Here is a 27,798-nt window from a genome sequence, read left to right as displayed (position 1 = left end):
TGGACCAATGACAGCTTGTGTACATTGTTTAGCAAGATTTTCTTCTACAGTGAAGGAAATAAGTATTTGATCCCCTGCTGATTTTGAATGTTTGCCCACTTACAAAGAAATGATCAGTCTAAAAATCGAATGGTAGGTGTACTGTAAGAGACAGAATAGCAACAAAAAAATTCAAAAGAAATGCATGTGTAACAAATGATGACTGATTTGCATGTTCATGAGGGAAATAAGTATTTGATCCCCTTCACAAAACATGACTTAGTACTTGGTGGCAAATCCCGTGTTGGCAATCACAGATTGCTTATTTCCTTCAAACCTGGGCAAACATTCAAAATCAGCAGGGGATCAAATACTTATTTCCTTCACTGGACATCCAATTTCAGATCCTGTAATGCCATTGCTGGGTATCTTTGCTTCTCCAAGCAATGCTGGCAGATCATGGCTGGTGAAAGGGGACAGTAGGGTGCTGTACATAGTAGTTTCCGGAAAACATCACAGCACGCTGCCTCAGTACTGCTCTCCAGAGCCCTCAGTGGACTGACTTGGGAAGAAGTATTCTAATATGAAAATGCATTGATGGGTGGACTGGCCATTCTTAGACACGCTGTATTTGCATGCCGAGTTCCCTAGGTAATGCCCACAAGTCACGCTGAGCCTCGTGTTTGAAAGAACTAGCCAGAGACAGTCAGGCTGGGGAGGAAAAGGTTAGATGATGTTGGACGTCCTCCATCCAGGAAATGAGGCGGAGCTCTGTCTGACTTACTGCAGCTTCTAATGCACATTGTGAGAAGCTCACAGTGTGCAGTGAAATCAGAGTAAATAATGTCAGTTCTGGAGAGGAGCCGGTACAACTGTGCAAGACTGAAGGGAAGACTGGAGTTCAGCTGTAAAAGAGAAGGAAAATCTCTCCAGTACACATAGCAATAAAAACCTGACAGACAGTCGAACACTGCTCATTCTATCCATAAACAGAAAAGCTTTGGCTAGAGTCGTACTTTTTATGTCCTAGTAAACTGCAACCATTTTTTGAATGTCATGTTTTTTCTGTGTCAGATCTCTGCTGGAGAAAGAGTTGGAGTCGGTAGGCATCCGACTGAACAAGAATAAGCCCAATATTTATTTCAAGGTGGGTGATCAGTTTGTAAAAAAGAAGTTTGGGAATAAAAAATCTATTATCACCTAGGTAGATGCATCATCGATGTAATGCTGCATCTGTTCCCTGCCGCTTCTAAGACCGAGAACCGAGTGAACAAAGACCACTGATCGCTCAGTTCTCGGTCTTCAGTGAGCACAGAGCAGTGACCGTCAGTCACCGGCTCTCTGCTCTGTCCTTCCAGCGCTCACTGGAGCAGTGGGCTGTGGAGGGAACTGGAGTGGCTGGCTGAGGCTCTCAGTGGCACGCTGCGAGGCTGAGCCAACTGCCTGTCCAGGCATCTGGATGGATCCCAACATTATAATCAGAATCTTTCCAGAGCCTGGCCCGGTTCTGTGACTTTAGTCGACAGTGGGCTTAAAATGGGTCACAGTGGTGCAGAACGAAGTGCACTCCTCTTACCCGCAGGAGAAGTAAGGACAAAAGAGCTTTGGCCCTACTTCTCCTTTAACCTCCTGGCGCCGGATGAAGAATATATTTAAAATAATATATTTTTAAAAATATATAATCTTTAAATATATTCATCAGTTTTTTTTTAACATATAAAAAAGTCATTTTAACATATATTTTTACATATATTTGTAAATGAATTCCAAAAATTTACATTTGTGTTTTTAAAGACATGTATATTTGAAATGTATATTTGAAATGTATTTTTAAAAATATATATTCTTTAAATATATTCATCAGATTTTTTTTTAACATATAAAAAAGTAATTTTAACATATATTTTTACATATTTTTGTAAATGCATTCCAAAAAATTTACATTTTGTGTTTTTAACCTCCCTGGCAGTATTCCCGAGTGTAGCTCGGGGTAAAGGTTCTGTACCACAAGCGGTAACCCCCCGAGCAACACTCGGGCTTACCATGCAGCGCTGCTCCGGGATCCCTCGACCACTTACCTTGTCCTGCGCTCCCGCGATGTCCCTCCTGCAGTGTCCCCGGCAATGTAATCTGGCAGATGCCGGCATCTGTCATCTGGTTTCCGTCCCCTGCGAGCATCGGGACGTACGGGGGACGGAACGGCGGGAAATTTGAAAATGACAAAAAGTGACATTCACTAAAATCACATAGTATAACATTCCTGTATCAAACCATTTCACATACATTTTGTCCCGAGTGCTTTGTCCTGTCCCGTCTGCATTTTGTCTGTTCTTTCTGCCTGGAAACTGAGAAACGTCCATGGCGTCCAAAAAGCGTCCCTTTAAGTCAAAAGCGGTTTTAGACCGGCTAGAGAACAGCGATAGTAAATCAGAACCACTTGCAGAATTGAGTGATAATAATTCGTGGGGGAAATTCGTCATCAGACACTGAAAACGATTTTAAGACTAAGATCAGTGATGTGCGAACTTGGCGCTATATTTCAAATTTCATGTTTTTTGTTTGATTATATTATTGAATTAAATGTATTATTATATTTTTTATGATTATTTATTAAATTATATATTATTTTTTATGATTATTTATTAAATTATAATTTATGATTTCGTGTTTCAAATTTTAACATACCTGGGATGTTTACTAGACTCTTGTTCGGACAGATTTCAGTGAGTTATTCCTAAGAATTACAGCCTACAATAAAAAACGCCAAATTTCCATGCAAAATAATGGTACCGCTTTCAGTACCAAAAATTTGAAATAATCATACCGCCAGGGAGGTTAAAGACATGTATATTTGAAATGTATTTTAAAAAATATTTTTCACATATTTTGTCATAAAAACACATTTCAACTTGCTATATATATAAATGTTTATTGAAATATATTGAATATGGCCAAAATTGTAGCATTTCAAATATATGGCAATATATTTGTGAAGAATATTATTTAAATATATTTTTCTTCCATGTGGGTATGTGGAAGAGTTCCATAGGATGACACAGTCACACATTTTTAACGCAAAAGCCTTAAAAGAAAAACGGATCAGAATGAACGCAGTCCCAAGAGGCATAATGAAAAATTATATATTTTTATATTTACAGTATTTGCCTAACATTGATTCAGAATTGTACATTAAAAAAATGAATTGGATGATCTGGATGAAATGTTTTTTTTCTTGCCAAAGAAATCTGCTTGGCCAAAGAGGAGGTTATGCAACGAGTAATTCAATCTTCGTATGTAATAAGTAATTTGATCTACGTCTGTTTTTTTTCCTTGCAGCCCAAGAAAGGAGGAGGAATCTCATTCAACTCTACTGTACCTCTCACCCAGTGCTCCGAAAAACTGGTGCAACTCATTCTTCATGAATATAGTATCCTTTTTTTTTTTTTTGCAAAACTCATAAAGGGACTTAAGGATAATAAAATGACGCAAAGTAATTCTTTTAGGCAAATCTTGTGCAAGTTTTTGATGCAAAATATTGTTTCTGCTGTCATGCCTTTCAGTATTGAGAGTTGTGAAGCGTTCATTAGCAGAATTGTATGGTATAGGTGCCAGTTCCTTATGCCAAGCATTCCAACGTAGACTCATCGGTTAAAATTCACCAACCATTAAAAAGGTTTCTCTAGGCCAGGGGTAGGCAACCTGCGGCTCTCTAGCTGTTGTGGAACTACGTTTCCCATGAGGCATTGCAACATTACAAAACTGACAGTTACAGCTATGTGAGTTAGGGACTTTTTATTGTACCCCCCTTGAGGGTTAGGGACTGATGTGAATGTACAATATATATGTAAGAGCGCCGCGTAAATTGACGGCGCCATATAAGTACCTGTAATAAATAAATGACTTGCAGAGGCATGATGGAACTTGTAGTCCTGCAACAGCTGGAGAGCCGCACCCTACCCGCGCCGTCATTCACGGCTGCAGCTGTCAATCACCAGGTCCTGGCCGGTGATTACTCACCAGCGCCCGGTGATTTCCAAGGATCTCCGACAGGAAGGAGAACTGTTTTGTTTACTAACAGTTCTCCTCCCTGTCAGCTCAGGCACACTGCACAGCACAGTCATCCAAACCAGTGTGCATACAGTGAAGCACACAGACACCGCCCCCTAGTAAAACACTCCTTGCACACAGTTAACCCTTTGATTGCCCTCATGTTAACCCCTTCCTGCCCAGTGCCATTAGTACAGTGTCAGTGCTTTGTTTTTGTTTTTTTTAGCACTGTATTGGTGTCACTGGGGATGTCAGTGACACCAAGTCAGTTCCCCCCAGTATCAGAATGTCCACCGCAGTCCTGCTATAAGTTGCTGATCGCCGCCGTTATTGGTAAAAGTTAGAGAGAAAAAATTCCCAGTATCTATACCACCATTTATAAACGCTATAACTTTCATGTAAACGAATTAATTTACACGTATTGGGATTTTTGTTTTTAGCAAAAAAAAAGCAGAATACATTTTGGCGTAAATTTATAACGAAATTTGATTTTTTTTTTTACATTTTTTTTACTGGACATGTTTATTAGCAAAAAGTTAAAAATATTGTTTTTTTTTCTCAAAATTGTCGGTCTTTTTTGTTTTATAGCGCGAAAAATAAAAAACTCACAGGCGATCAAATACCACCAAAAGAAGGCTCAATTTGTGGTAAAAAAAAGGACGTAAATTTCATTTGTGTGCAGCATTGCATGACCGCGCAATTGTTAGTTAACCACTTGCCTACCAGGCACTTATACCCCCTTCCTTACCAGGCCAATTTTCAGCTTTCAGCGCTGCCGCACTTTGATTGACAATTGCGCGGTCATGCAACATTGTACCCATATGAAACTTTGATCATTTTTTTCTCACAAATAGAGCTTTCTTTTGGTGGTATTTAATCGCCACTGGGCGCTTTACTTTTTGCGCTATAAATAAAAAATGTGCAAAAAATTTGAAAAAAAAAAAGTTTCTTTGTTTCTATTATAAAATTTTTCAAACGGGTATGTTTTCTCCTTCACTGATGTGCGTTGATGAGGCAGCACTGATGGGCACTGATAGGCAGCACTAAAGGGCACTGATAGGCAGTACTAATGAGGTGGCACGGATATTCGGCACTGATAGACAGCATTAATTAGGGGTCACGGATAGGCGGCACTGATATGCAGCATTGATAGGCGGCACTGATAGGTGACACTGAATATGGGTACTGATAGACGGCACTGACTGGCATCACTGCTGGGCACTGACTGGTGGCACTGACTGGCACAACCCCTGGGCACTGACTGGTGGCACTGACTGGCAGCACTGGTGGGCGGCACTGGTGGGCAGCACTGGTGGGTGGCACTGGTGGGCACAGGTGGGTGGGCACATGTGGGTGGCACTTCTGGGCACATGTAGGTGGCACTTCTGGGCACAGGTAGGTGGCACTGCAGAGTGGCACAGGTGGGGGCACTGCTGGGCACAGGTGGGGGCACTGCTGGGCACGGGTGGGCGGAGCTAGTGGGCGCACTGCTGGGCGGAACTTGCGGGTGTCACTGCTGGGCACCGATCATCAGGGCACTGATCATCAGTGCCCTGATGATCGGTGCCGATCCCCGCTCTGACAACTGCCGGTTCTCGGCAGTACTTTCATCACGATCTGACAGCGTGAGGAAAGTGCAGCCGAGAACCGGCACTTGCATTTCCCTGTGATCAGCGTGTCATTGGACACCGCTGATCACGTGGTAAAAGGCTTGCTGTGATTGGCCTTTTACCACATCACGTGATCAGCTGTGTCCGTAGGACACAGCGATCACGGAGATCACCGGGTGCACGCAGGAGAGCGCGTTCTGGGAGGACGTCATATGACGTCCACCCAGAACTGGCCGGCCGCGGTGAAGCCGTCATTCGGCTATGCGCGGTCGGCAAGAGGTTAAACTAATGCAAAAAAAAATGGCCTGGTCAGGAAGGGGGGGGGGGGGGGGGGGTAAATCCTCAGGAGGGCAAGTGATTAATTTACTAGGAAAACAAAACAAGATATCTGATCACAATAGGAAACAGCACTTCTTTTGTGTCATGTTTTCACATGAGTCCTTTTTTCCCCCCAAAAAAATTGCCAGGCAGTCATTTATGGTCACGTCTGCCCCTACTGAGGCCCTGTCTGTGGAACAGTCTTTAACTTGCCTTTCCAGAAATGTTTAATGCAGAGGTCCTGTTCAGAGAAGACTGCAGTCCGGATGACTTCATCGATGTCATTGTTGGGAACAGAGTATACATGCCCTGCCTTTATGTAAGTCCTAGCTTCCCATTTCAACTTTAGACTGATGTGTACATTCCTATTGTGATATTCTTTCTTCTGATGCAAAAAAGAAACCCCAGACCAAGTATTAGAATAAAAGAGATTTTAGCAAGCCTTGGCGCATGCTTTGGTTTAGTAGTGGTGCACCGAAATGAAAATTCTGGTGGCGAAAACGAAAATTCAAAATTCACTTGGCCGGAAACTGAAACCGAAATGCACAGTTTTTAAAAATGAATATATAGTTTTTGGAAAAAATACACTTTGATTAAAAAAAACAAAGAAAAAAAAATATATACCCCAATGTTTTTTTGTAGAATATGAAAGAGGATGTTATGGTGAGTAAATAGATACCCAACATGTCACGCTTTAAAATTGCGCATGCTCATGGAATGGCGTGAAACTGCGGTACTTAAAAATCTCTATGGGTGATGCTTTTAAAATGTTTTACAGGTTATCAGTGTAAAATTACAGAGGAGTTCTAGTGCAAGAATTATTGCTCTTGCTCTGACGTTTGTGGTGATACCTCACGTGTGTGGTTTGAACACCGTTTACATATGTGGGCGTGGCCTATGTATGCGTTCACCGCTACGTGTGAGGACAGGGGCACTTTAAACTTTTAAAAAAAAATGTATTCAATGTTTTCTCTTTTTTTTGCACTGTCCCTTTTAAAAAAAAATTGTAATCACTTTTATTCTTATCAGAAGAAATGCATGCATCCCATAATTAGTGACAGGTCCTCTTTATGACCCCACATCTCTCCTCTGCAATTTAAAGCATTGGATCAAAAAAAAAAAAAAAAAAGCATTGATCTAGTGCTTAAAAAAAAAAAAAGAAAAATGGTCGGAACCGGAAGTGACATCGCTCCGGTCCTCCAAGGCCATAGAGATGAGTGGAGGCCATCTTTCCTTCACTCATCTCTATGCACAGCGCCGGGATCATTCGATGGTTTCTCAGGAAAGGCTGACAATTACCGAGCGGTGGTGGCAAGGGGCGGGGGTTTTTTGGCACCTATATCATTGCTTTTTTTTTTTTCTCCCCATTCCGGCTGACGGCTGAAAGGGGTGTTTTCGGCCAAAGCGCTTCGCCCACTGAAATTTCGGTGCATCCCTAGTAGGTTATTGAGCTCAGGGCATAAAAGTGAAGCTTCTGAACGTTGCTAGTACTGGGAACATGTAGCAGGCTCTGTGTAAGTACTCACCTAATCCCACAGATGTAAATAAGAGTGCCAAAACTTACACCCCTTTTATATATTCGGTGGCACAAGCAACAGGAGAGATGAGAATGTAAACTGGATCACTGCTACTCCAGTGATCTCCGCTAGCTTCCATGTCCTATGCCGAGTAGTAGTCCTGCTGCATTCTGAACACAGGAGGTCGGCCACTTGGCATGGATTCATTCAGAGCATTTTTTTTTTTTAATGAATGCAAAGTGTTCTCTGATTGGATGAGGTGCAGCTGAATAAAAAAAAAACACTACAATAGACAAAATATAAAACATTGGAATATAGTATATTCCACCCCAACCTCACCAACTTGTCCAATCAGTGAATGCTTTGCATTCATTGAGATCCTGAAATCATTCTCTGGATGGGAACCCCTGCCGAGAAGCCAACCTCCTGTGTTCAGAATGGAGCAGGGCAGCTAATCCCCTTGGGACCCAAAAGCAAGTGGAGATCACTAGAATAGCAGTGTCTATACAGTGAATTCCAGCTTCCAGAGGGAGTAGCCTGGTTTGGTATATGCAGGGCTGCTGTTAGAAACCATGGGGCTCCATACAGCCAACTTGGCAGGGCCCCTAAAAAGAAAAAAAAAAAAACACAGTTTACTATGCTTCAGTTATGAACGAACACAGTAAGTGATTGCTGCAGATCACTCATTGCGTTCATTCAGGAAAGGAACAGGCTGGTAAATGTGACCTATTTACCTGACCCTTTCCTACTCTCCAACCTGAAGGATCCTATTGTGTGCTTGCAGCTGCCGGGGAGAAGGAGAGGAGGGAAGCCGGCAGCACTGCGGGGGTGGGAGATGTATGCAGTAGTGTATTTAGACTTTGTGCTGCCCTAGGCAACACAAAAATCGTTTGCCCCCACGGACACCAACCAACACCCCCCCCCCCACCCCCTCCCGCAGGGGGAGCCTGACATTGACCAACAACACCCCTACTCCCCATCTGGGAGAGCCTTTCACTATCCCAACCCCTCCCCCCCGGCATTAGAGAGAGACACTCATCTTCACAGCTCCAGACATCCCCAGGAACGAGAGTAGGGCATCAAGCAGCCCGCAGACTCTCTCGGATCCCACCTGGTTCCCATGGGGCGGGTGTCCCTTATTTCATCCCTTCTTCTAGGGGGAGGTGTTGTCCCCCTGAAAAATGCCACCCTAGGCATGTGCCTTGTTTGCCTTGTGGTAAATACACCCTTGGATGTATGGTACACATGGAGGGTGATGGGTGCAGAAGGGGGGGGCGATTACTGGAACCGATCCCCTGTATGGCTCTCTGCAGCAGCTGAAAGCCAGCTGGAGGAAGAGAAGAAGCCAGCTTTAAGCTGCTGCAAAGAGAGCCATACAGGGGATCAGTTCCAGTAATTGCCCCCACCTTTTCTGTGCTGATCACCCTCCCTGCCCACATCTGATTCACCCAGCTGCCTGGGCCCCCCTGCTGTCCTGGGCCCCATACTGGTGGACTGGTGGTACCCCCTTATCTACGGCCCTGGGTATATGTATACATGGTCCAGGCTGGACCATGTATACATATAGAAAACGTAACTACGTAGAAAGTTTCCAAACTTTGGATTCTCCTTTCTACAGTAGTTAAGCCAGGCTGTGTTATGCCGCTGAGCATGGCTTGTCACTAAAGGTATGGTTCTTGTTTCAGTGTGAAGGTCAGACTAGTGTATGGCAAGCACCCCGGACGACGTGCAAGCTCAATATAAAGTTTATGGCACTCCTTATATATTTTTAATGGTCACCATAAATGTTTTACATGTAATTTGTCCTGGAAGGTTTCATTGATCAGGGGTTTCAGCTGTCACTGAGTGACATGGCTGAGGGGTCAGACCTCTCTTCGTGAGATTGATACCTTGATGGGTCTTACACAGAATACAGCAGGGAATGTCAACTGGACTGTATTACCCTTCCTGGAAAACAGGAAGCTTAGCAGGACCTGGCAGCTTTAGAAAGGTGGACATCCATTCTCATTACACAGAAATGTCTATCTGTTTACCAGGATAAAAATGAGGATTGGTTTGGAGTTTCACACACATTGGAAATAATACTTAAAGCGGAGTTCCACTCACCTGTCAAAAAATATAGCACCAACAGTTTGCTCAGCGCTTTACAATATAACGGGAGACAATACAGCAACAATACAGTTCAATACAAGATGGTTAGGAGGGCCCTGATCCTGGGAGCTTACAATCTAAGAGGAAGGGGCTAGTGGTACAAAAGGTAGTAACTGTGGGGGATGGACTGGTAGAAGGAATAGAAGATTCCATTATTAGCTGAGGGCAGGATAAGCTTCCCTGAAAAGATAGGTTTTCAGAGATCGCCTAAAGGTGAGCAGAGTAGGCGATAGTCTGATAAATTGGGGTAGAGAGTTCCAGAGGATGGGGAAAGCTCTGGAAAATTCCTGGAAATGAGCATGGGAGGAGGAGACTAGAGAGCAGGAGGTCGAGCGAGGAGCGGAGAGGACGGTTTGGGTGATATTTGGAGACAAGTTTGGTGATGTAATTTGGGGCAGAGTTATAAATGGCTTTATATGTTATTGTTAATGTTTTTAATTTTATCCTTTGGGCAATGGGAAGCCAGTGGAGGGATTGGCAGAGAGGGATGGAGTACACTGAATGGGGGCCAGTGGAGAGATTGGCAGAGAGGGATGGAGGACACTGAATGGGGGCCAGTGGAGGGATTGGCAGAGAAGGATGGAGGACACTGAATCGGGGCCAGTTGAGGAAAAGGCGGAGAGAGATGGAGGACACTGAATGGGGGCCAGTGGAGGGATTGGCAGAGAGGGGTGGAGGACACTGAATGCGGGCCAGTGGAGAGATTGGCAGAGAGGGATGGAGGACACTAAATGGGGTCCAGTGGAGGGATTGGCAGAGAAGCATGGAGGACACTGAATGGGGGCCAGTGGAGGGATTGGCAGAGAGGGATGGAGGACACTGAGTGGAGGCCAGTGGAAGGATTGGCAGAGAGGGATGGAGGACACTGAATGGGAAGCCAGTGGAGGGATTGGCAGAGAGGGGTGGCAGATATGGAACAGTTAGTAAGGTAGATGAATCTGGCAGCAGCATTCATGATAGACTGAAGAGGTCGGCCAATGAGGAGGGAGTTACAATAGTCAAGGCGAGAGATAACCAGGGAGGGAATAAGTTGCTCAGTTGCTTACTACTAAGAGTTTTAGAACATTTTTACAGCTAAACAACTCCTCTAGAATCCCACTAGTTCTGGGGGGTTTTTTCCAGCCAAAAAAACTTTGATTCCAGTCTCTGTGTGTATGGACACATAGGATAACATGCTGGGGAAGTTACTGGCTGTAGAAAAAAAACGTCAAAAGCCAAAAACAGCCGCTGTAAAAACGTCCCGTGTGCATGAGGACTAACAGACCAAACAAGATTTTTTTTCGTAATTCTTTTATTTATACAATAATAATGAGTCACGTTACAGGAAAAACAGGTAGAGTTTGGCATGGCATAGCAGTACAGGGTTATAGATTTCTAATGTCGGCAGGTTGCAGAACATAAACTGTTGTGATTCTACAAGGGTCTTATACAAGAAATTGCTTCTAATAAGAAACGTACTCAAAGAAATATAAAACTTGTCAATGATTCTAAAGACAGTAAAAGACTGTCATTTGGCTAGACCATGCTTTGCCCTGAAGGAGGTTAATTGGCAAACACAGAAAGATAATCGTGCTGTAAGAGAATTGTCTCCTAAGGATCTGCATACTCTTTAAGGTTGGTGGTCCTTTTAGTAGCCCTTGTTTGATTTGTCTCTACAGGTATATAACAAAATAGATCAGATCTCCATGGAGGAAGTGGACAGATTGGCCAGGCAACCTCACGGCGTGGTAATCAGGTGAGCTCAGGGCTGTTGACATACGATCAATCTTGTTTATTAAAAACCTAAATTAACTTTTTTTTTTTTTTTTTTTTGTCAGCTGACTTAGTTTTTTTTTGTCTTTAGAAAACTGAAATAACCACTTGGTAACCGCGCTATAGCTGAATGACGGCTACAGCGCAGTTGTCCATTTTTGAAGGTGTCATAGGACGTCCTTCCAAAACGCGTGCCCCCAGCGGTGCGTACCCGGTGATCTCCGTGATCGCTGGGTCCTATGCACACAGCTGATCACGTGATGTGGTAAAAGGCCAATCACAACAGCCTTGTACCACATGATCAGCTGTGTCCAATGGCACAGCAGATCACCAGGTAAATACAGTTGCTGCTTATCGGCTGCACTTTCCTCACGCTGAACAGATCAACACTGATCATCAGGGCACTGGTCAGTGCCCAGCAGTGCCGCCCACCAGTGCCACCTATCTGTGCCCACCAGTGCCACCCACCAGTTCCCCCCAGCAGTGCCGCCAGTCAGTGTCGCCTATCAGTGCCCATCATTGCTGCATATCAGTGCCGCCTATCAGTGCCCATCAGCACTGCCTATCTGTGCCACCTCATCAGTGCTGCCTATCAGTGCCCATCATTGCTGTCTATCAGTGTAGCAGCATCAGTGCCAGCTCATTAGTTGCACCTATCAGTGCTGCCTATCAGTGCCCATCAGCACAGCCTATCTGTGCCACCTCATTAGTGCCCATCATTGCTGTCTATCAGTGCCAGCTCATCAGTGCCGCCTATCAGTGCTGCCTACCAGTGCCCATCAGCGCTGCCTATCTGTGCTGCCCATCAGTGCCCATCATTGCTGTCTATCAGTGTAGCAGCATCAGTGCCACCTATCAGTGCCCATCAATGCTGCCCATAAGTACAGCCTCACATCAGTGAAGAAGAAAAATTACCTGTTTGCAAAATTTTAAAACAGAAACAAAGAAAACCTTTTTTTTCAAATTTTTTGCTATTTTTTTTGTTTATAGTGCAAAAAATAAAACACCCGGTCATGATTAAATACCACCAAAAGAAAGCTCTATTTGTGAGAAATATATGATAAACATTTCATATGGGTATAAGGTTGCATGACCGCACAATTGTCATTCAAAGTGCGAAAGCTCTGAAAGCTGAAAATTGGCCTGGGCAGGAGGGGGGTAAAAGTACCCGGTAGGCAAGCGGTTAACTGACTTCTGCTGAAGGGACATATTTTAAACATTTCAGTCAATCAGCAGCAACCGCGAATCAGTGTACATTGACAGCCACTTTTAGAATACTATGTCCCGGCAGGGGGATTCCTCCATCCACACTAACAAATCTGTTAGATTTGCTTTAATTCTAGCTCAGGTTGGGTATAGTGGGATGGGGGAGGGGGGGATATCATCGTAGTTCGATTTTATATCAGCTTTTAATTGAAAGCATTTGTGCAGATACCTGTAGCCACCAAAACTATATATATTACCTGTCAGACTGAAATTAGTTTCTGATAAATCTGGACCTAGCTGTTCTTTCTCTCTTTTGTTTACCAAATAATGCCCCCACCAGTTGTACAGACACCCGCTCTTTAGGGCCGATTTAGTCCACCCAAAGCTGATACTTCTGATGTAGGTGGTGACTAGTAGGCTGAGTCAGCCCCTAGCGTCTCATACATCTTACATAATCCCAACAGTGAGATCTGTCTTCTACAATTCCTGTCTAGGGGGCTTGGTTTTGTTCCTGTACCCCCACTTTGTGCCCCAGCTCCTTGTATTACATAATATAAAATAAGTAAAAAAATCCCAACCGGGAAAATGAGAACCCTTCATAATGGGCCTAGCAGGTGTGCAACATCAGGAACTTGGCACCGAGCATTCACCGATCGAGCCCCCGAAAGAAGAAACTGTGACGAAGTTTAACACTCCAGCATCCACTACAATCTGAAATCTCGCCCTCTTCTACAGGTCTACTGGGGTGAGGTGACATCAGAAGTGGGAGTCATTAGTGGACTGATGATTGTTAACCACTTCCAGTCCGGACACTTTCACCCCCTTCCTGTCCAGGGCAATTTTCAGCTTTCAGCGCTATCACACTTTGAATGACAATTGCGCGGTCATGCAACACTGTACCCATATGAATTTTTTACCATTTTTTTGAGACAGATAAAACTTTATTTTGGTGGTGTTTATTCACCGCTGGGATTTTTTTTTTTTTTGCTATGTAAATGAAAACGTCCAAAAGTTTTGAAAAAAAGTGTTTTTATAAAATTTTGCAAATAAATATTTCATCATAAATCTTGGCCAAAATTTATTCTGTTATCTTTTTAGTAAAAAAAAAAAAATAAACCAAATTCGTTTATAACCAAAAATTATCATTTTTAAACATTTTTTTTTACATTTTTATATTATTATTTTTTATTTATTTTTTTACATACGGTCACCCTAGCATTACAGTGTCACCATGGTGACACTGTACTACTTGTGGGGGGTGATGAAGTTTTTTGTTTTTTTTTTTACACTGATTGCTTTTACACCCATATAGGATGTAAAAGCAATCATTTCTCTTTCTCTCTGTCTGCATTCTTGCAGCCATTGAGAACTACTGAGTGAGCTGTGATTGGTCACAGCTTGTCACATGGTACAAGGCTGTTGTGAATAGCCCTGTACCATGTGACCTCTGTGATCATTCACAGATTTCACACGTAGTAAGCAATGATGTCACAAGTGACATCTTGCTTACTACTTTGCATGTGATCACATGATCGGGACCTCCCACAGAGGTCCCGTCCGGCGATCGGTGTTTCACTGTGTCCGGAGAACACAGCGGGCACCGGTTCGCGGTGCTGCGCGCTCCCAGGTAGTGCGCACAAGCAGGGTGCAGGGAGGCCGTTTATAAACGGCCACCCGACCTTGCAGTGCCACCGTCCGGCCGTTTATATACAACGGCCGGACGGGAGGTGGTTAAAGATCCGCTCTTCCTACCGCTAGGTATTGGTGACACGATTGCCACCATGCGTCACAGAAGGTTGTTTTGGTTTTATACCTTTTATTATGCCACGAAAGCTACCTTGATAAAATGGAAGATGCCAAACCGCCCTTCAGTACATCATAGTTACATAGTTAGTCTGGCTGAAAAAAGACAAAAGTCCATTCAGTTCAACCATTAAAAAAAAAAAGTTATAATCCTACACCCACAGTTGATCCAGAGGAAGGCAAAAAAACCCAGCAAAGCACGATCCAATTTGCTTACAGTGGAGTCGCGCGATTTCAAAGTCGGGTGAGATGCCGATTTGAGGTGTGATCTGCAAGACACCTGACACAGATGTCTATGCAAATCGCACCAAAAGTAGTGCATGTACTACCTTAGAAATTGGTGCGGCTCCGACCAAGTCGGAACCGCTTCGATATGACCGCTGTAATTGCAGACAATAGGGTTCGACTTGCCATGCAATTTGCAAGTCATATGGCATGCAAATCGCATGCCAAGCTGCATCCAGTGTGACCGGGGACTTATACAGATCAGGAGCTCTGACTCTTTATTGCAAATGCTTATTCCAAGTTACATAGTTAGTCTGGCTGAAAAAAGACAAAAGTCCATGCAGTTCAACCATTAAAAAAAAAAAAAAAGCTAGAATCCTTTACCCACAGTTGATCCAGATGAAGGCAAAAAGGCCCAGCAAAGCACGATCCAATTTGCTCCTGCTGGGAAACAAAGTCCTTCCTGATCCCCCGAGAGGCAATCGGATATTCCCTGGATCAACTTTACCTATAAATATTATATCCAGTTATATTCTGTGTATCCAAGAAATAATCCAGGACTTTTTTGAAGCGATCCACTGAGCTGGCCACAACCAACTCTTGAGGGAGTCTATTCCACATTTTGGTGGCGCACTTTGGTCAGTAATGTCCTCCCGGTGTACAAACTCACCTACCTGGGTCGCAACTGCCCCACAAAATTTCATATGTGATCCTTGCGATCTGATGGTCTCCACATGCCTCCCCTCCCCCATCCCTTTTTTTCCCCCTTTATTTCTCTTTTCCCTTTCATTTCCCCCCCCCCCCCACTAAACCTATTTCCTCCACATTAGGTCTTCCTAGAATATTATGTATAACCTTCTTGGGTGTACCCTTGTGGTTGACTGGATTTCATGTTACAAATTAGTGTGATGATAATCGGGGGCAGACTGACAACTCATGTCCATCCAGTCCAGGCCAATTTTCAGCTTTCTGTGCTATCACAAATCATGGGGCCCCCCGGGCAATAGGGGATCATGGGGCCCCTGTGTCCTTGCCCAAACTCAAAAAAGCCTATGAAAAAGGTACCAGGGGCATCTCATGGGGCCCCCTACTGACCCCGGGCCCTCGGGCAGCGCCAGAGTTTCCAAATGGTCAGCCCGCCCCTGATGATAATACTGTATAGCAGTGGTTCTCAACCTTTCTAATGCCGCAACCCCTTAATACAGTTCCTCATGTTGTGGTGACCCCCAACCATAAAATTATTTTCGTTGCTACTTCATAACTGTAATTTTGCAGTGGGAGGACTAGCGCCCCATCACTGATGTCAGTGGGATGAATAGTGTCCCATCGTTGGTATCAGTGGGAGGAATAGTGCCCCATCATTGGTGTCAGTGGGAGGAATAGTGTCCCATCATTGGTGTCAGTGGGAGGAATAGTGTCCCATCATTGGTGTCAGTGGGATGAATAGTGTCCCATCGTTGGTATCAGTGGGAGGAATAGTGCCCCATCATTGGTGTCAGTGGGAGGAATAGTGCCCCATCATTGGTGTCAGTGGGAGGAATAGTGCCCCATCATTGGTGTCAGTGGGAGGAATAGTGCTCCATCATTGGTGTCAGTGGGAGGAATAGTGTCCCATCATTGGTGTCAGTGGGAGGAATAGTGTCCCATCATTGGTGTCAGTGGGAGGAATAGTGCTCCATCATTGGTGTCAGTGGGAGGAATAGTGCTCCATCATTGGTGTCAGTGGGAGGAATAGTGCTCCATCATTGGCGTCAGTGGGAGGAATAGTGCCCCATCATTGGCGTCAGTGGGAGGAATAGTGTCCCATCATTGGTGTCAGTGGGAGGAATAGTGTCCCATCATTGGTGTCAGTGGGAGGAATAGTGTCCCATCATTGGTGTCAGTGGGAGGAATAGTGTCCCATCATTGGTGTCAGTGGGAGGAATAGTGTCCCATCATTGGTGTCAGTGGGGGGAATAGTGTCCCATCATTGGTATCAGTGGGGGGAATAGTGCCCCATCATTGGTATCAGTGGGGGGAATAGTGCCCCATCATTGGTATCAGTGGGGGGAATAGTGCCCCATCATTGGTATCAGTGGGAGGAATAGTACCCCATCATTGGTATCAGTAAGAGGAATAGTGCCCCATCATTGGTGTCAGTGGGAGGAATAGTGCCCCATCATTGGTATCAGTGGGAGGAATAGTGCCCCATCATTGGTGTCAGTGGAAGGAATAGTGTCCCATCATTGGTATGAGTGGGAGGAATAGTGCCCCATCATTGGTATCAGTGGGAGGAATAGTGCCCCATCATTGGTATCAGTGGGGGGAATAGTGCCCCATCATTGGTATCAGTGGGAGGAATAGTGCCCCATCATTGGTATCAGTGGGAGGAATAGTGCCCCATCATTGGTGTCAGTGGGAGGAATAGTGCCCCATCATTGGTGTCAGTGGGAGGAATAGTGCCCCATCATTGGTGTCAGTGGGAGGAATAGTGCCCCATCATTGGTGTCAGTGGGAGGAATAGTGCCCCATCATTGGTGTCAGTGGGAGGAATAGCGCCCCATCATTGGTGTCAGTGGGAGGAATAGCGCCCCATCATTGGTGTCAGTGGGAGGAATAGCGCCCCATCATTGGTGTCAGTGGGAGGAATAGCGCCCCATCATTGGTGTCAGTGGGAGGAATAGTGCCCCATCATTGGTGTCAGTGGGAGGAATAGTGCCCCATCATTGGTATCAGTGGGAGGAATAGTGCCCCATCATTGGTGTCAGTGGAAGGAATAGTGCCCCATCATTGGTATGAGTGGGAGGAATAGTGCCCCATCATTGGTATGAGTGGGAGGAATAGTGCCCCATCATTGGTATGAGTGGGAGGAATAGTGCCCCATCATTGGTGTCAGTGGGAGGAATAGTGCCCCATCATTGGTGTCAGTGGGAGGAATAGTGCCCCATCATTGGTATCCGTGGGAGGAATAGTGCCCCATCATTGGTATCAGTGGGAGGAATAGTGCCCCATCATTGGCGTTAGTGGGAGGAATAGTGCCCCATCGTTGGTGTCAGTGGGGGGAGGAATAGTGCCCCATCGTTGGTGTCAGTGGGGGGAGGAATAGTGCCCCATCGTTGGTGTCAGTGGGGGGAGGAATAGTGCCCCATCGTTGGTGTCAGTGGGGGGAGGAATAGTGCCCCATCGTTGGTGTCAGTGGGGGGAGGAATAGTGCCCCATCGTTGGTGTCAGTGGGGGGAGGAATAGTGCCCCATCGTTGGTGTCAGTGGGGGGAGGAATAGTGCCCCATCGTTGGTGTCAGTGGGGGGAGGAATAGTGCCCCATCGTTGGTGTCAGTGGGGGGAGGAATAGTGCCCCATCGTTGGTGTCAGTGGGGGGAGGAATAGTGCCCCATCGTTGGTGTCAGTGGGGGGAGGAATAGTGCCCCATCGTTGGTGTCAGTGGGGGGAGGAATAGTGCCCCATCGTTGGTGTCAGTGGGGGGAGGAATAGTGCCCCATCGTTGGTGTCAGTGGGGGGAGGAATAGTGCCCCATCGTTGGTGTCAGTGGGGGGAGGAATAGTGCCCCATCGTTGGTGTCAGTGGGGGGAGGAATAGTGCCCCATCGTTGGTGTCAGTGAGGGGAGGAATAGTGCCCCATCGTTGGTGTCAGTGAGGGGAGGAATAGTGCCCCATCGTTGGTGTCAGTGGGGGGAGGAATACTGTCTCATCGTTGGTGTCAGTGGGGGGAGGAATAGTGCCCCATCGTTGGTGTCAGTGAGGGGAGGAATAGTGCCCCATCGTTGGTGTCAGTGGGGGGAGGAATAGTGCCCCATCGTTGGTATTAGTGACACAAATGATGGGGCACTATCCCTCCCACTGACACCAATGATACTTACCTTGCTGACCCCTGCTCCAGCCTGGGCTCGCTCTCTCCCTCTCCCATCTACAGCCTGCATACCTGGCTGCAGCAGCAAAATTTGCACTTACCTGTCAGCTGTCTTCCTTCTCTGGCCTCTCTCTTCACTCGTTCCTGCAGCTCCCTCGATCTTCTTCGATCTCCGCGCGCTGCCGCTCGGCTCCTCCTCTCCAAGCTCCACCTTCTCGCCGGTGATTGGCCGCCTGTGTACCTCTCCTGAGCTACAGTTCCGGTGGCCAATCAGCGGCGAGGAGGCGGTGACAGGGGCAGCATATCATCCCGCCCACACATCGCCGGAGACAGCAGCGGTGTCTCGGTTCCTAAGACCATCGGAAATATGTGTTTTCCGATGGTCTTAGGCGACCCCTGGGAAATGGTCGTTCGACCCCCAAAGGGGTCGCGACCCCCAGGTTGAGAACCGCTGCTGTATAGGATAATGTGACATACTTTGTTGCACCATCGGTGTATCCTATTGGTTACTCTGACCTGTATTTGTGCTCAATTGTGCTGTTCTTGTCAACTTGGACTGGTTGTGTCCTGGAATTTATTGTCCTCTCTGTCCTTCCCTCTTCTGTCAGTATGTTTTTTTTTTTATTGTTACTGTTTTGAATTGCAATGAATTTTTGCTCAATAAACTTCACTGTTAAAAACACACACAAAAAAAAAATCTGAAATATCGGTTTTGGTTGTTCTGACCCTTTATCCTCTGCATATGGATTTTGCAAGGAAGCACTTGAAGGAAACCCATACAAACACAGGAACAATGGAAGAGGAAAAAGATAGAGCCCTTCTGGAATAGAATTAGAGTGGCAGCTCTTGTGCCAGCATTCATGAAATCCCAACATTTGAGATTGTTTCCTAACCATCTTCACCTCTGGTTTCTTCCTTAGTTGTGGGATGAAGTTAAATCTGGACTATTTGCTGGAAATGCTGTGGGAATATTTGGCACTCACCTGTATCTACACCAAAAAGCGAGGGCGTAAGTACCAACTACAAACTTTACATTTTACTTTCTCTCTTTAATCCTGTAGCTCTTAGTGTTAACATGCCACTGTGCCTATAGGGGGGGAAACGTAACCGATAGAATGCACTGAAATTTCGGCCACCGAAATATTTCTGCTGAAAATAGCCCTATCGGCATTTTGCCAATTGGAAAAATTTAGCTGATACAGGAGACTGTGTGTACTGCAGATGTGAGGGGGGGGGTGGACGGCTGAGAAAATCAGGAGAGGAGCAGTGTATACAGTGATTGGCTGTCACTATATATCAGTGCCGGTTTTTAAATGTAATTACCGTCTTTTTTTTTTTTTTTTTTTTTTTTCTTCACTATAGCTCACAGAATTAGCTGTCACTTTCCCCCCAGCTAAAAGAAACAAAGTTTCCTTTTAGTTTCTTTCCCCAAAAGAAACAAAGTTTCCTTTTTAGTTTCTTTCCCCAAAAGAAACAAAATTTCCTTTTAGTTTCTGTCCCCAAGAGAAACAAAATTTCCTTTTAGTTTCTTTCCCGAGATAAAAGAAACAACGTTTCCGGGGAAAGTGACAGCTAATTCTGTGAGCTATAGTGAAGGAAAAAAAAAAGCTGGCAATTGCATTTAAAAAATGGTACTGACCTATAGTGACAGCCACTGAGGGAGCCTCTCTGTATACACTGCTCCCTCACTGTATACACTGCTCCTCTCCTGCCCCCTCCTTGCACACATTGCCCCCCACCCCCTCCCCCCTACAAAGAGGACCTGTCAATCATATGCTATCACATAGGGGACTATTGGTCCTCTGTGTGATAGCAATAAAATCATAAATTAAAACATACATGAAAGTAGAAAAAAAAATTGGAGCCACCCCACCCCCACATACGCAGACATTTCGGTTTCGGTTCGGTTTTCGGCCACATGCATTCTGAATTTTCAGTATCGGTTTCGGCACCAGTATTTTCATTTCGGTGCACCACTAGTAACAGGTTATTAAAAAAATATTCTATGATTACCTGGGCCTGATCCTAGACTTTACTAAGATGACCTTTTATAGAAGATTTCCAGGCATGGCTATATTCTACATATCTACATAGGTCCAGCTTGGACGATGCTGAGCTGTGCCTTGTTCACACAGGCTTGTATCAGGGTAGTGTGTGTTGGGTCAAAGAACCTGTACCAAGGATAGTGTATCCACAACTGAATTTCCTGTTTTTGATATTTTAGTAAATTGCTGTTAGCAATTAAAGGGTTGCCTTTGTCACTTATACCACTTTTTACTTTTTGAGGAAAAAAAAATAAATTTTGACTATTTTTAAGAACAGATATGTGGGCAGGTGTTAAGCCGGCCATAGACAGCTGGAATCTCGACCAGTTCAGCAGGGACCAGCCGAGATTCAAGCCATGCATGGGCAGACTGAATATACCCAAGCTGATCGATCGAACAACTTGGGTGCAACCAGCCTGTGGGATTTTGCATGTGATTATTGCTAGAGGCTATTATAGCCACACACAGTAATCACTGATAGCACAATGGCTCTGCAGGAGGGATTCCCACATCAGCACGGACAATGTTGAAGGGGGAGTTAAGCGATTTTCTTTTTTGCAACCCGTGGCTGCAGGAAAGAAAAATCGCTCCGTCTATGGCCAGCTTTAGGAGTATGTATGTGTGGTTGTATTGACATGTTTTTTTAAATTACTGTTGTAATGAGTAACTTGATACATTTTGTTGTTTGTATGCAGTGACAATAAAGTATTGTTTATCCACCGCTTATGCTCATCTTTTCACATTTAAGAACCAAAACACCTGAAATAACAGGTTCCCCTGATAGCCCATCTCCTTTGCAGCCACTGTTTACCTCCACTTTACTACCCATTTGTCTGTCTGAGCCCCAGGTAGAAAGCCTAGTTTACGTGCCGTGTTGGTCTCGTCCTCAGCTTACTGAGGGATAGAAATCTTCCTCCCATCGACTGTTTCCTAATGGCAATTGGCCAGTCAGGTGCCATTCACTGCATAGCAGAAAGATGGGTAGATCCCATGTTACCCCCCCCCCCCCCATACTCAGAATCAGTGCCGGGACAAGGTCATCCAGCCAAAGATGCCAAACTGCGTCCCTCACATTCCTCATGTGCAGGCTTAGGGGATCCTGCCGCCATCACTACTCCTGTAAGCCTTGTAACAGAAGGAGAACGCCCACACCCTACAGTGAACCATTGCGCCCAGGGCAGCCGCCCAGCTCACCCACCCCTTGTCCCGTTCCTGCTCAGAAGTACTAGGTGTGGGCAAAGTGACAGGCTTACGTTATAATGCACTTGTGTGTTTTGAGTGCTTTTGGATCTAGGAAGCCATTTAACACACATGATTGGTGGATGGGAGGTAAAGGACCTGCATATATATATGATAACAGACAATCGAAACTTCTGATAAAACACCCCAACCCCACTTACAACAGGGTTGACTTGCAACTCCAACCTAGACACATGACCTAGAATCCACTCAATTTACCCTGACTTGAATCTGGAACTAAGTGCATTCTGGGTGCAGGGAAATTGGATTTCAAGTTACATTGTGCCTTACTTATATTTATGAAATGAATTACATGGTGGATTTCCTTTCTATTTCTGTACAGAGAGACCGGACTTTTCAGATGCAATTATCCTCAGAAAGGGGGCTTCCGTGGAACATGTGGTCAGTATATATTTGTTTTTCCCTTAATTAAGACCATTTATAAAATGTCATATGTTCATGATACAATGGTGGCTTTCCAATGTTTAATACATATTTGTAATGAGTGGTATATTATCATGTAGGTTTATCCATATGGTACATTATAACACTTACTTATCCACCACCCACCTACGCTTCCAACCCATTTGTTCACCTGGAGCATGTTATATCTTCCAAAAACCAAAAAGGATTCTATTTATAAATGTTCTCATTCATGATCTACACATTTTTCTATTTTGGTTTAAATAGAAAAAAAATGTGTGAATCCTGAATGAAAGTTGTGCATATCTTCTGGGAAAATATTCATAAATAGACCTTAAAGCGGAGTTCCACTCACACTGTCAAGAAGTAAAAGTCAGCAGCTACAAAAACTGTAACTGCTGACTTTTAAAAAACAGCCACTTACCTGTCCCTCGGTCCTGTGGTGTGTCCCCCCAAAGCCCGTTTCACCGGCTGTCCTGTATTCCAGGAGGCCGGAATCTTCAGTGTGGGCACCCGGCTGTGACAGCTTGCGGCTTCACAGCCAGGTACCCACTGCGCATACGTGAGTAACGCTGCGCTTCATGAATGGTCCTGTAGTCTTCTGGGACCTGTCACGTGTCCCTAAAGACTACAGGGAGGGAGGACACCTTCCGCTTCCAATCACCTAGGGGATCGGACCAGAAATGGGAGCGGGTACCTGTCAAATTCGGGTACCCCGCCCCCCAAAGGTGCCAATCCTTAATGGGGAGCAGTCCTTAAAGCGGAACGTCTCCTTTGGGTGGAGCTCCGCTTTAAAATGACATCTTCTGTCAATCAGTTTGGGTGATGTTACTGCAAACATCCAGCCAACTGTTTAAAAATCCCATTTACCATTGTATTCCCTTCTGGGTAAGCAGTGTTGTAGGTGATTGGCGCCATCTTCCCCTCCCCTCTGCAAAAAACATGAACTCTTGATCAAACTGAGCATTCATACTCGTGGAAAGGCTGCCAGACTAAGGACTCTCTTTTAAGGCCTCATTTACATGGGAGTACCTATTCGTACACCCATGTAAATTAAGGCAAATCCATACACCCATGTGAATGAAGGAAAATCCATACACCCATGTGAATGAAGCCTTAAACTTTAGGCACCTTAATCCCTTCACGCCGGCACCTCCCGGCCCTTTAAGGAGTTTCTGACACCAGGAGGTGGGGTGGGGTTTAGGGTCATGTGACCGCAGTGATCGGGACCTTTCCGAAGGACACTGACACGTGCTGGGAGCTCACAGGGCGCGTGCTCTCAGCATATTTGTTTACAAATGGTACGCAAATATGCGGCCGCTCGGCGTCAGGGCCCAGCCTTGTGCGCTGCCAGCGTATGTGACGGCGTCCCTCGGAACGGTCCCGATCTCTCCAATCACGGTGGACACATGACTCTAAACCCCACCCCGCCTCCCAGCGTTAGAAACCCCTTAAAGGGCCGGGAGGCGCCGGCGTGAAGGGACTAAGGTTACAACCAACCTGCCTGTTACTTGCTTGGATCAGAGGCAGAGTGCCGATCAGTAGATTGGTTTCTTTGCTACCCATGTCTTTATTTGAAAGGCTAATACAGGGGGTAAACCCAGTAGGCATTGTCACCTTGTAATACAGGGTGCATCTAGGAGTCTTTATAAACAATGCTGGGCTTTCTCTTTAGAACGACCAGCACTGCCTGCCAGCTTTTAGCTACCCTGAAACCTGACTATACTATACAGACTTCACCCTTCAAAGTAGAAGGGTCCATCCTCTGCGCGTGGGTCCATCCTCTGCGCGTGGGTCCATCCTCTGCGCGTGGGTCCATCCTCTGCGCGTGGGTCCATCCTCTGGAAGGCCGCCTGCACTGTGTATAATCTGACTTCTCTCACCAATCAAATCTGTCTCAGAGCAGCAGCTGACGAGTTAGACCACCATACATGGGTCGAAAATCGGACCTAAGATTAATAATAATCGGCAGATTTTTGCTCTGTTAGTGGGTAAATGGCACCGGCCGCTTTTTGTGGTTCCTCCCCTTTTCGGTGATCGGGCGTGTTGGAAAATGCGTGAAAAACGGCCAATTTTCGATTCAATGATGGTCAAATCGTATGATCGTTTTTCCGAAAAGAATATGCGCATGAGCCGTGACCTGGAAGGAACAGAAGTTTTGCCAGTTATATGGGGTGAACTTTATGACTTGGCCGGGCGATTTTCGAAATCAATGATGGCGCCATCGGATTACTCAGTGAACGACGTTTCCGATTTTCGAACGAAAAATTGTTCGGGATTCGACCCATGTATGGCCTGCATTAGCTGGATGATAACTGCTGTTATTTCTGTCGTTTGCCACATGCTGGCAGGAAGTGGTAACATTGAATGTTCAGAAGTAATATTTTATATTCAGTTGATGTAAAAGAATTTTTTTTTTCTTTCTTATTTTAAGCAATAAGCTAAATTTTATAAAAACAATTGCACTTTCTGTCAGCCCATTTAATCTGCATTGTTTTTATTTTGTGCCCTTTGACCTATTAACCACTAGATGCCCATTAATAGCAAATTTACTGCTAGTGGGCGGCACAGCCAGGGACCGGGACGTACCTATACATCATGGTCAACTTCCTGGTTTTTGGGCCTCCTGCTGATTTGTGCTGTGATTGGACATAGCACAAGTTTGTCAGCAAGTTGCAACCAATGATTTTGACTCTATACCTGCTGATCGGCTGTGGCCAGTCACAGCACAGAGTTCTGTGTTTACAAACACACAGACAGCAATCTGGCTCTTTCTTCTCCCTGAAATCAACTATAAAGCAGCCTGATCTGTGAGTAAAAGCAGCACACATTACACTTGTTATGCACACAGTTAACTCCTTCTTTGCCCCTTGATAATAACCCCTTCCCAGCCAGTGTCATTAGTACAGTGTACAGTATTATCACTATTCACTGTATCAGCGTTTCTCCCAGCCAGTGTCTGTTAGTGCCAGATTGCCCTCCGCACTATTACAGTCCTACTATACGTCCCTGATCACCCCCATTACTAGTATAGCGCCTTTAGCTGCATAAATTCCATAGTTTATAGATGCTATACCTTTCACACAAAACAATTTAATATACAATTATTGTGATTTTTTTTTTTTTTAAACAAAGATGTAGAAGACTACATTTTGGCAAAAAGTTATGAAGCCATTTGATTTTTTTTTTTTATGTTTTATAACAAAGCAGAAATATTGTTTTTGGTTTTTTTTTTCAGAATTTTCGGTCTTTTTTTATTTATATAATAAAAAACCCAGTGGTGATCAAATATCACCAAAAGAAAGCTCTGTTTGTGTGCAAAAAAAGATGTAAATTTAATTTGGGTACAGTGTTGCATAACCAAGCAATTGCTAGTTACAGTAGCACAGTGCTGAATAGCAAAAACCTTCCAGAGGTCAGGTGGTTAAACCAGCTTTGTTTACATTTTCAGTGTCATCGGATTCACCGGACCCTCGCTAGTCAATTTAAATATGCTTTGGTTTGGGTAAGTGTCTCACACAACAGTGTCTTAACCCTGACTATGCCTGCACTTTTCACCCAGCTGCTCCATTCATTGAAGCTGTAGTACAGGACGTTGGATCTCTGAATGGAGAGGGCGAAGCTATCGATCATCCGCCTGTCCTCCGGTCATAGATCCTGCTCCATTCATAGAAGCTGTAGTACAGGAAGTTGGATCTCTGAATGGAGAGGGCGAAGCTATCAATCATCCTCCTGTCCTCCGGTCATAGGTCCTGCTCCATTCATAGAAGCTGTAGTACAGGACGTTGGATCTCTGAATGGAGAGGGTGAAGCTATCAATCATCCGCCTGTCCTCTGGTCATAGGTCCTGATCCATTCATAGAAGCTGTGATATGGCCTCTACGAATAGAGAAGCTAGGCGGAAAGTGTATATGTAGTTGGGCTCTTTTGTTGACAGCCCCTTAGTTGTATGACTCCCTGCTATACTGGAAGATGACAGGGTGGGAATGGGTGGGGGGCAGGGAAGGAGGAGGATTTCAACTGAAAGAAGAGGAATCGGCACAAGGGACATAGCTACTAACTGTGAGTTATGTCCCTTGCGTTGATTTTCTGTTTTTAAAGTGGAGCTCCACCCAAAGGGGGAAGTTCCGCTTTAGGACTGCTCCCCCGCTCCCCATTAAGGATTGGCACCTTTGGGGGGAGCGGGTACCCGAATTTGACAGGTACCCGCTCCCACTTCCGGTCCGATTGCTTAGGCGATCAGAAATTAAAGGTGTCCTCCCTCCCTGTATTCTTTTGGGACACGTGACAGGTCCCAGAAGACTACAGGACCATTCATGAAGCGCAGCGCTACTCGCGCATGCGCAGTGGGTACCCGGCTGTGAAGCTATCACAGCCGGGTGCCCACACTGAAGATCTCGGCCTCGTGGAATACAGGACGGCCAGTGAAACGGGCTGCGGGGGACACACCACGGGACCGAGGGACAGGTAAGTGGCTGTTTTTTAAAAGTCAGCAGCTACAGTTTTTGTAGCTGCTGACTTATATATTTTGACAAGTGAGCGGAACTCCGCTTTCATTCCAGCTATTCTTAGGCTTTATTTATATCTCTGCAGGGGACCAGCACCAAATACAGCCCTCAGAGAGTAGGCCTCACCCACAACATGGAGCATGAAGATGTTATCCAGATAGTCAAGAAATAAGATGGGGCCACTCCATTCAGCAAATGTACAGAAGCCATTTTATTGGTCATGTTACATCTCCCAGCCCAAGAAAACATAAACGTCTCTGCAAAAACTTCTAATCCCTTCAAGTTTCACGTCTGGCAGTGTGTGGCTGGCTGTGCGGCTCTGGGATAAAGACGGCTGCTGTGTCACAGATTACCCCAAACCAACACTGATGCATCCTGGAGTATCGCCATTTACCAACAGAGCTTAGTTCTTTACTGGTAATTCAGGTGACTGTTATTCTAGCAAACAAATATGCAGAGTGACCATTTCTTTGAATTAACACAAATAAAAAAAAAGTTGCACTTTGGTAATGGTGTGTGAACATCTCTATATGTACCTTCTACAGGCGTGTGCTTTTTTTATATATATAAAAGTTCTACTTCCCCTCTCCTCTCTCCATTGCTGTTCCTGCCTGTCTCCTTGTTCTGCTCTGAAGAGGACTGAACCAACATTCTGTCATTCTTCCCGTTTCCTGTGAGCCCAGCCTGTCTTTTACACATCCCCTAGGGCGGGGGTGGGCAACTGTGGCCCTCCAGCTGTTGAAGAACTACAAGTCCCATAAGGCATTGCAAAACTGACAGTTACAAGCATGACTCCCAAAGGCAGAGGCATGATGGGACTTGTAGTTCACCAACAGCTGGAGAGCCACAGTTGCCCACCCCTGCCCCAGGGCAGTGGTCTCCAAACTGTGGCCTGGGGGCCAGATGCGACCCTTTTCTTGCTTTTATCTGGCCCTTGGGGCACTATTTCATCCACTGATACCAATTGGATGTAATTCCCCCCCCCCCCCACTTACACCAATGAAGGGGGCACAACGCCTTCCATTGACCCCAATGATGAGGCACAATTGCTTCCAGTGACACAAATGATAGGGTCCAATGACATCAATGATAGGGCAGAATTCCTCCCACTCGGGCAGACTGACCATTT

At 45.3% G+C, this 27,798-nt stretch overlaps 1 protein-coding gene across 1 annotated transcript in view; it reads left to right on the top strand.

Moving 5' to 3' along the window:
* Positions 1 to 27,179, top strand: part of DRG2 (developmentally regulated GTP binding protein 2) — a 38,207-nt gene extending 11,028 nt beyond the window's left edge. The window contains exons 6-13 of the mRNA XM_089694085.1: positions 1,054 to 1,126; positions 3,316 to 3,406; positions 6,176 to 6,273; positions 11,281 to 11,357; positions 19,375 to 19,463; positions 22,082 to 22,140; positions 25,613 to 25,666; positions 26,755 to 27,179. Coding sequence (XP_089550211.1) covers positions 1,054 to 1,126; positions 3,316 to 3,406; positions 6,176 to 6,273; positions 11,281 to 11,357; positions 19,375 to 19,463; positions 22,082 to 22,140; positions 25,613 to 25,666; positions 26,755 to 26,841 — 628 coding nt within the window. The 3' untranslated portion in view covers positions 26,842 to 27,179. The remainder of the gene's footprint in view (positions 1 to 1,053; positions 1,127 to 3,315; positions 3,407 to 6,175; positions 6,274 to 11,280; positions 11,358 to 19,374; positions 19,464 to 22,081; positions 22,141 to 25,612; positions 25,667 to 26,754) is intronic.
* Positions 27,180 to 27,798: the final 619 nt, after the last annotated feature.

Source organism: Staurois parvus, unplaced genomic scaffold, assembly GCF_062004578.1.
Source record: "Staurois parvus isolate SC_StPar_1 unplaced genomic scaffold, SC_StPar_1.0 ptg000649l, whole genome shotgun sequence".
NCBI lineage: Eukaryota > Metazoa > Chordata > Amphibia > Anura > Ranidae > Staurois > Staurois parvus.
This window is presented reverse-complemented; position numbering and strand designations above follow the sequence as displayed.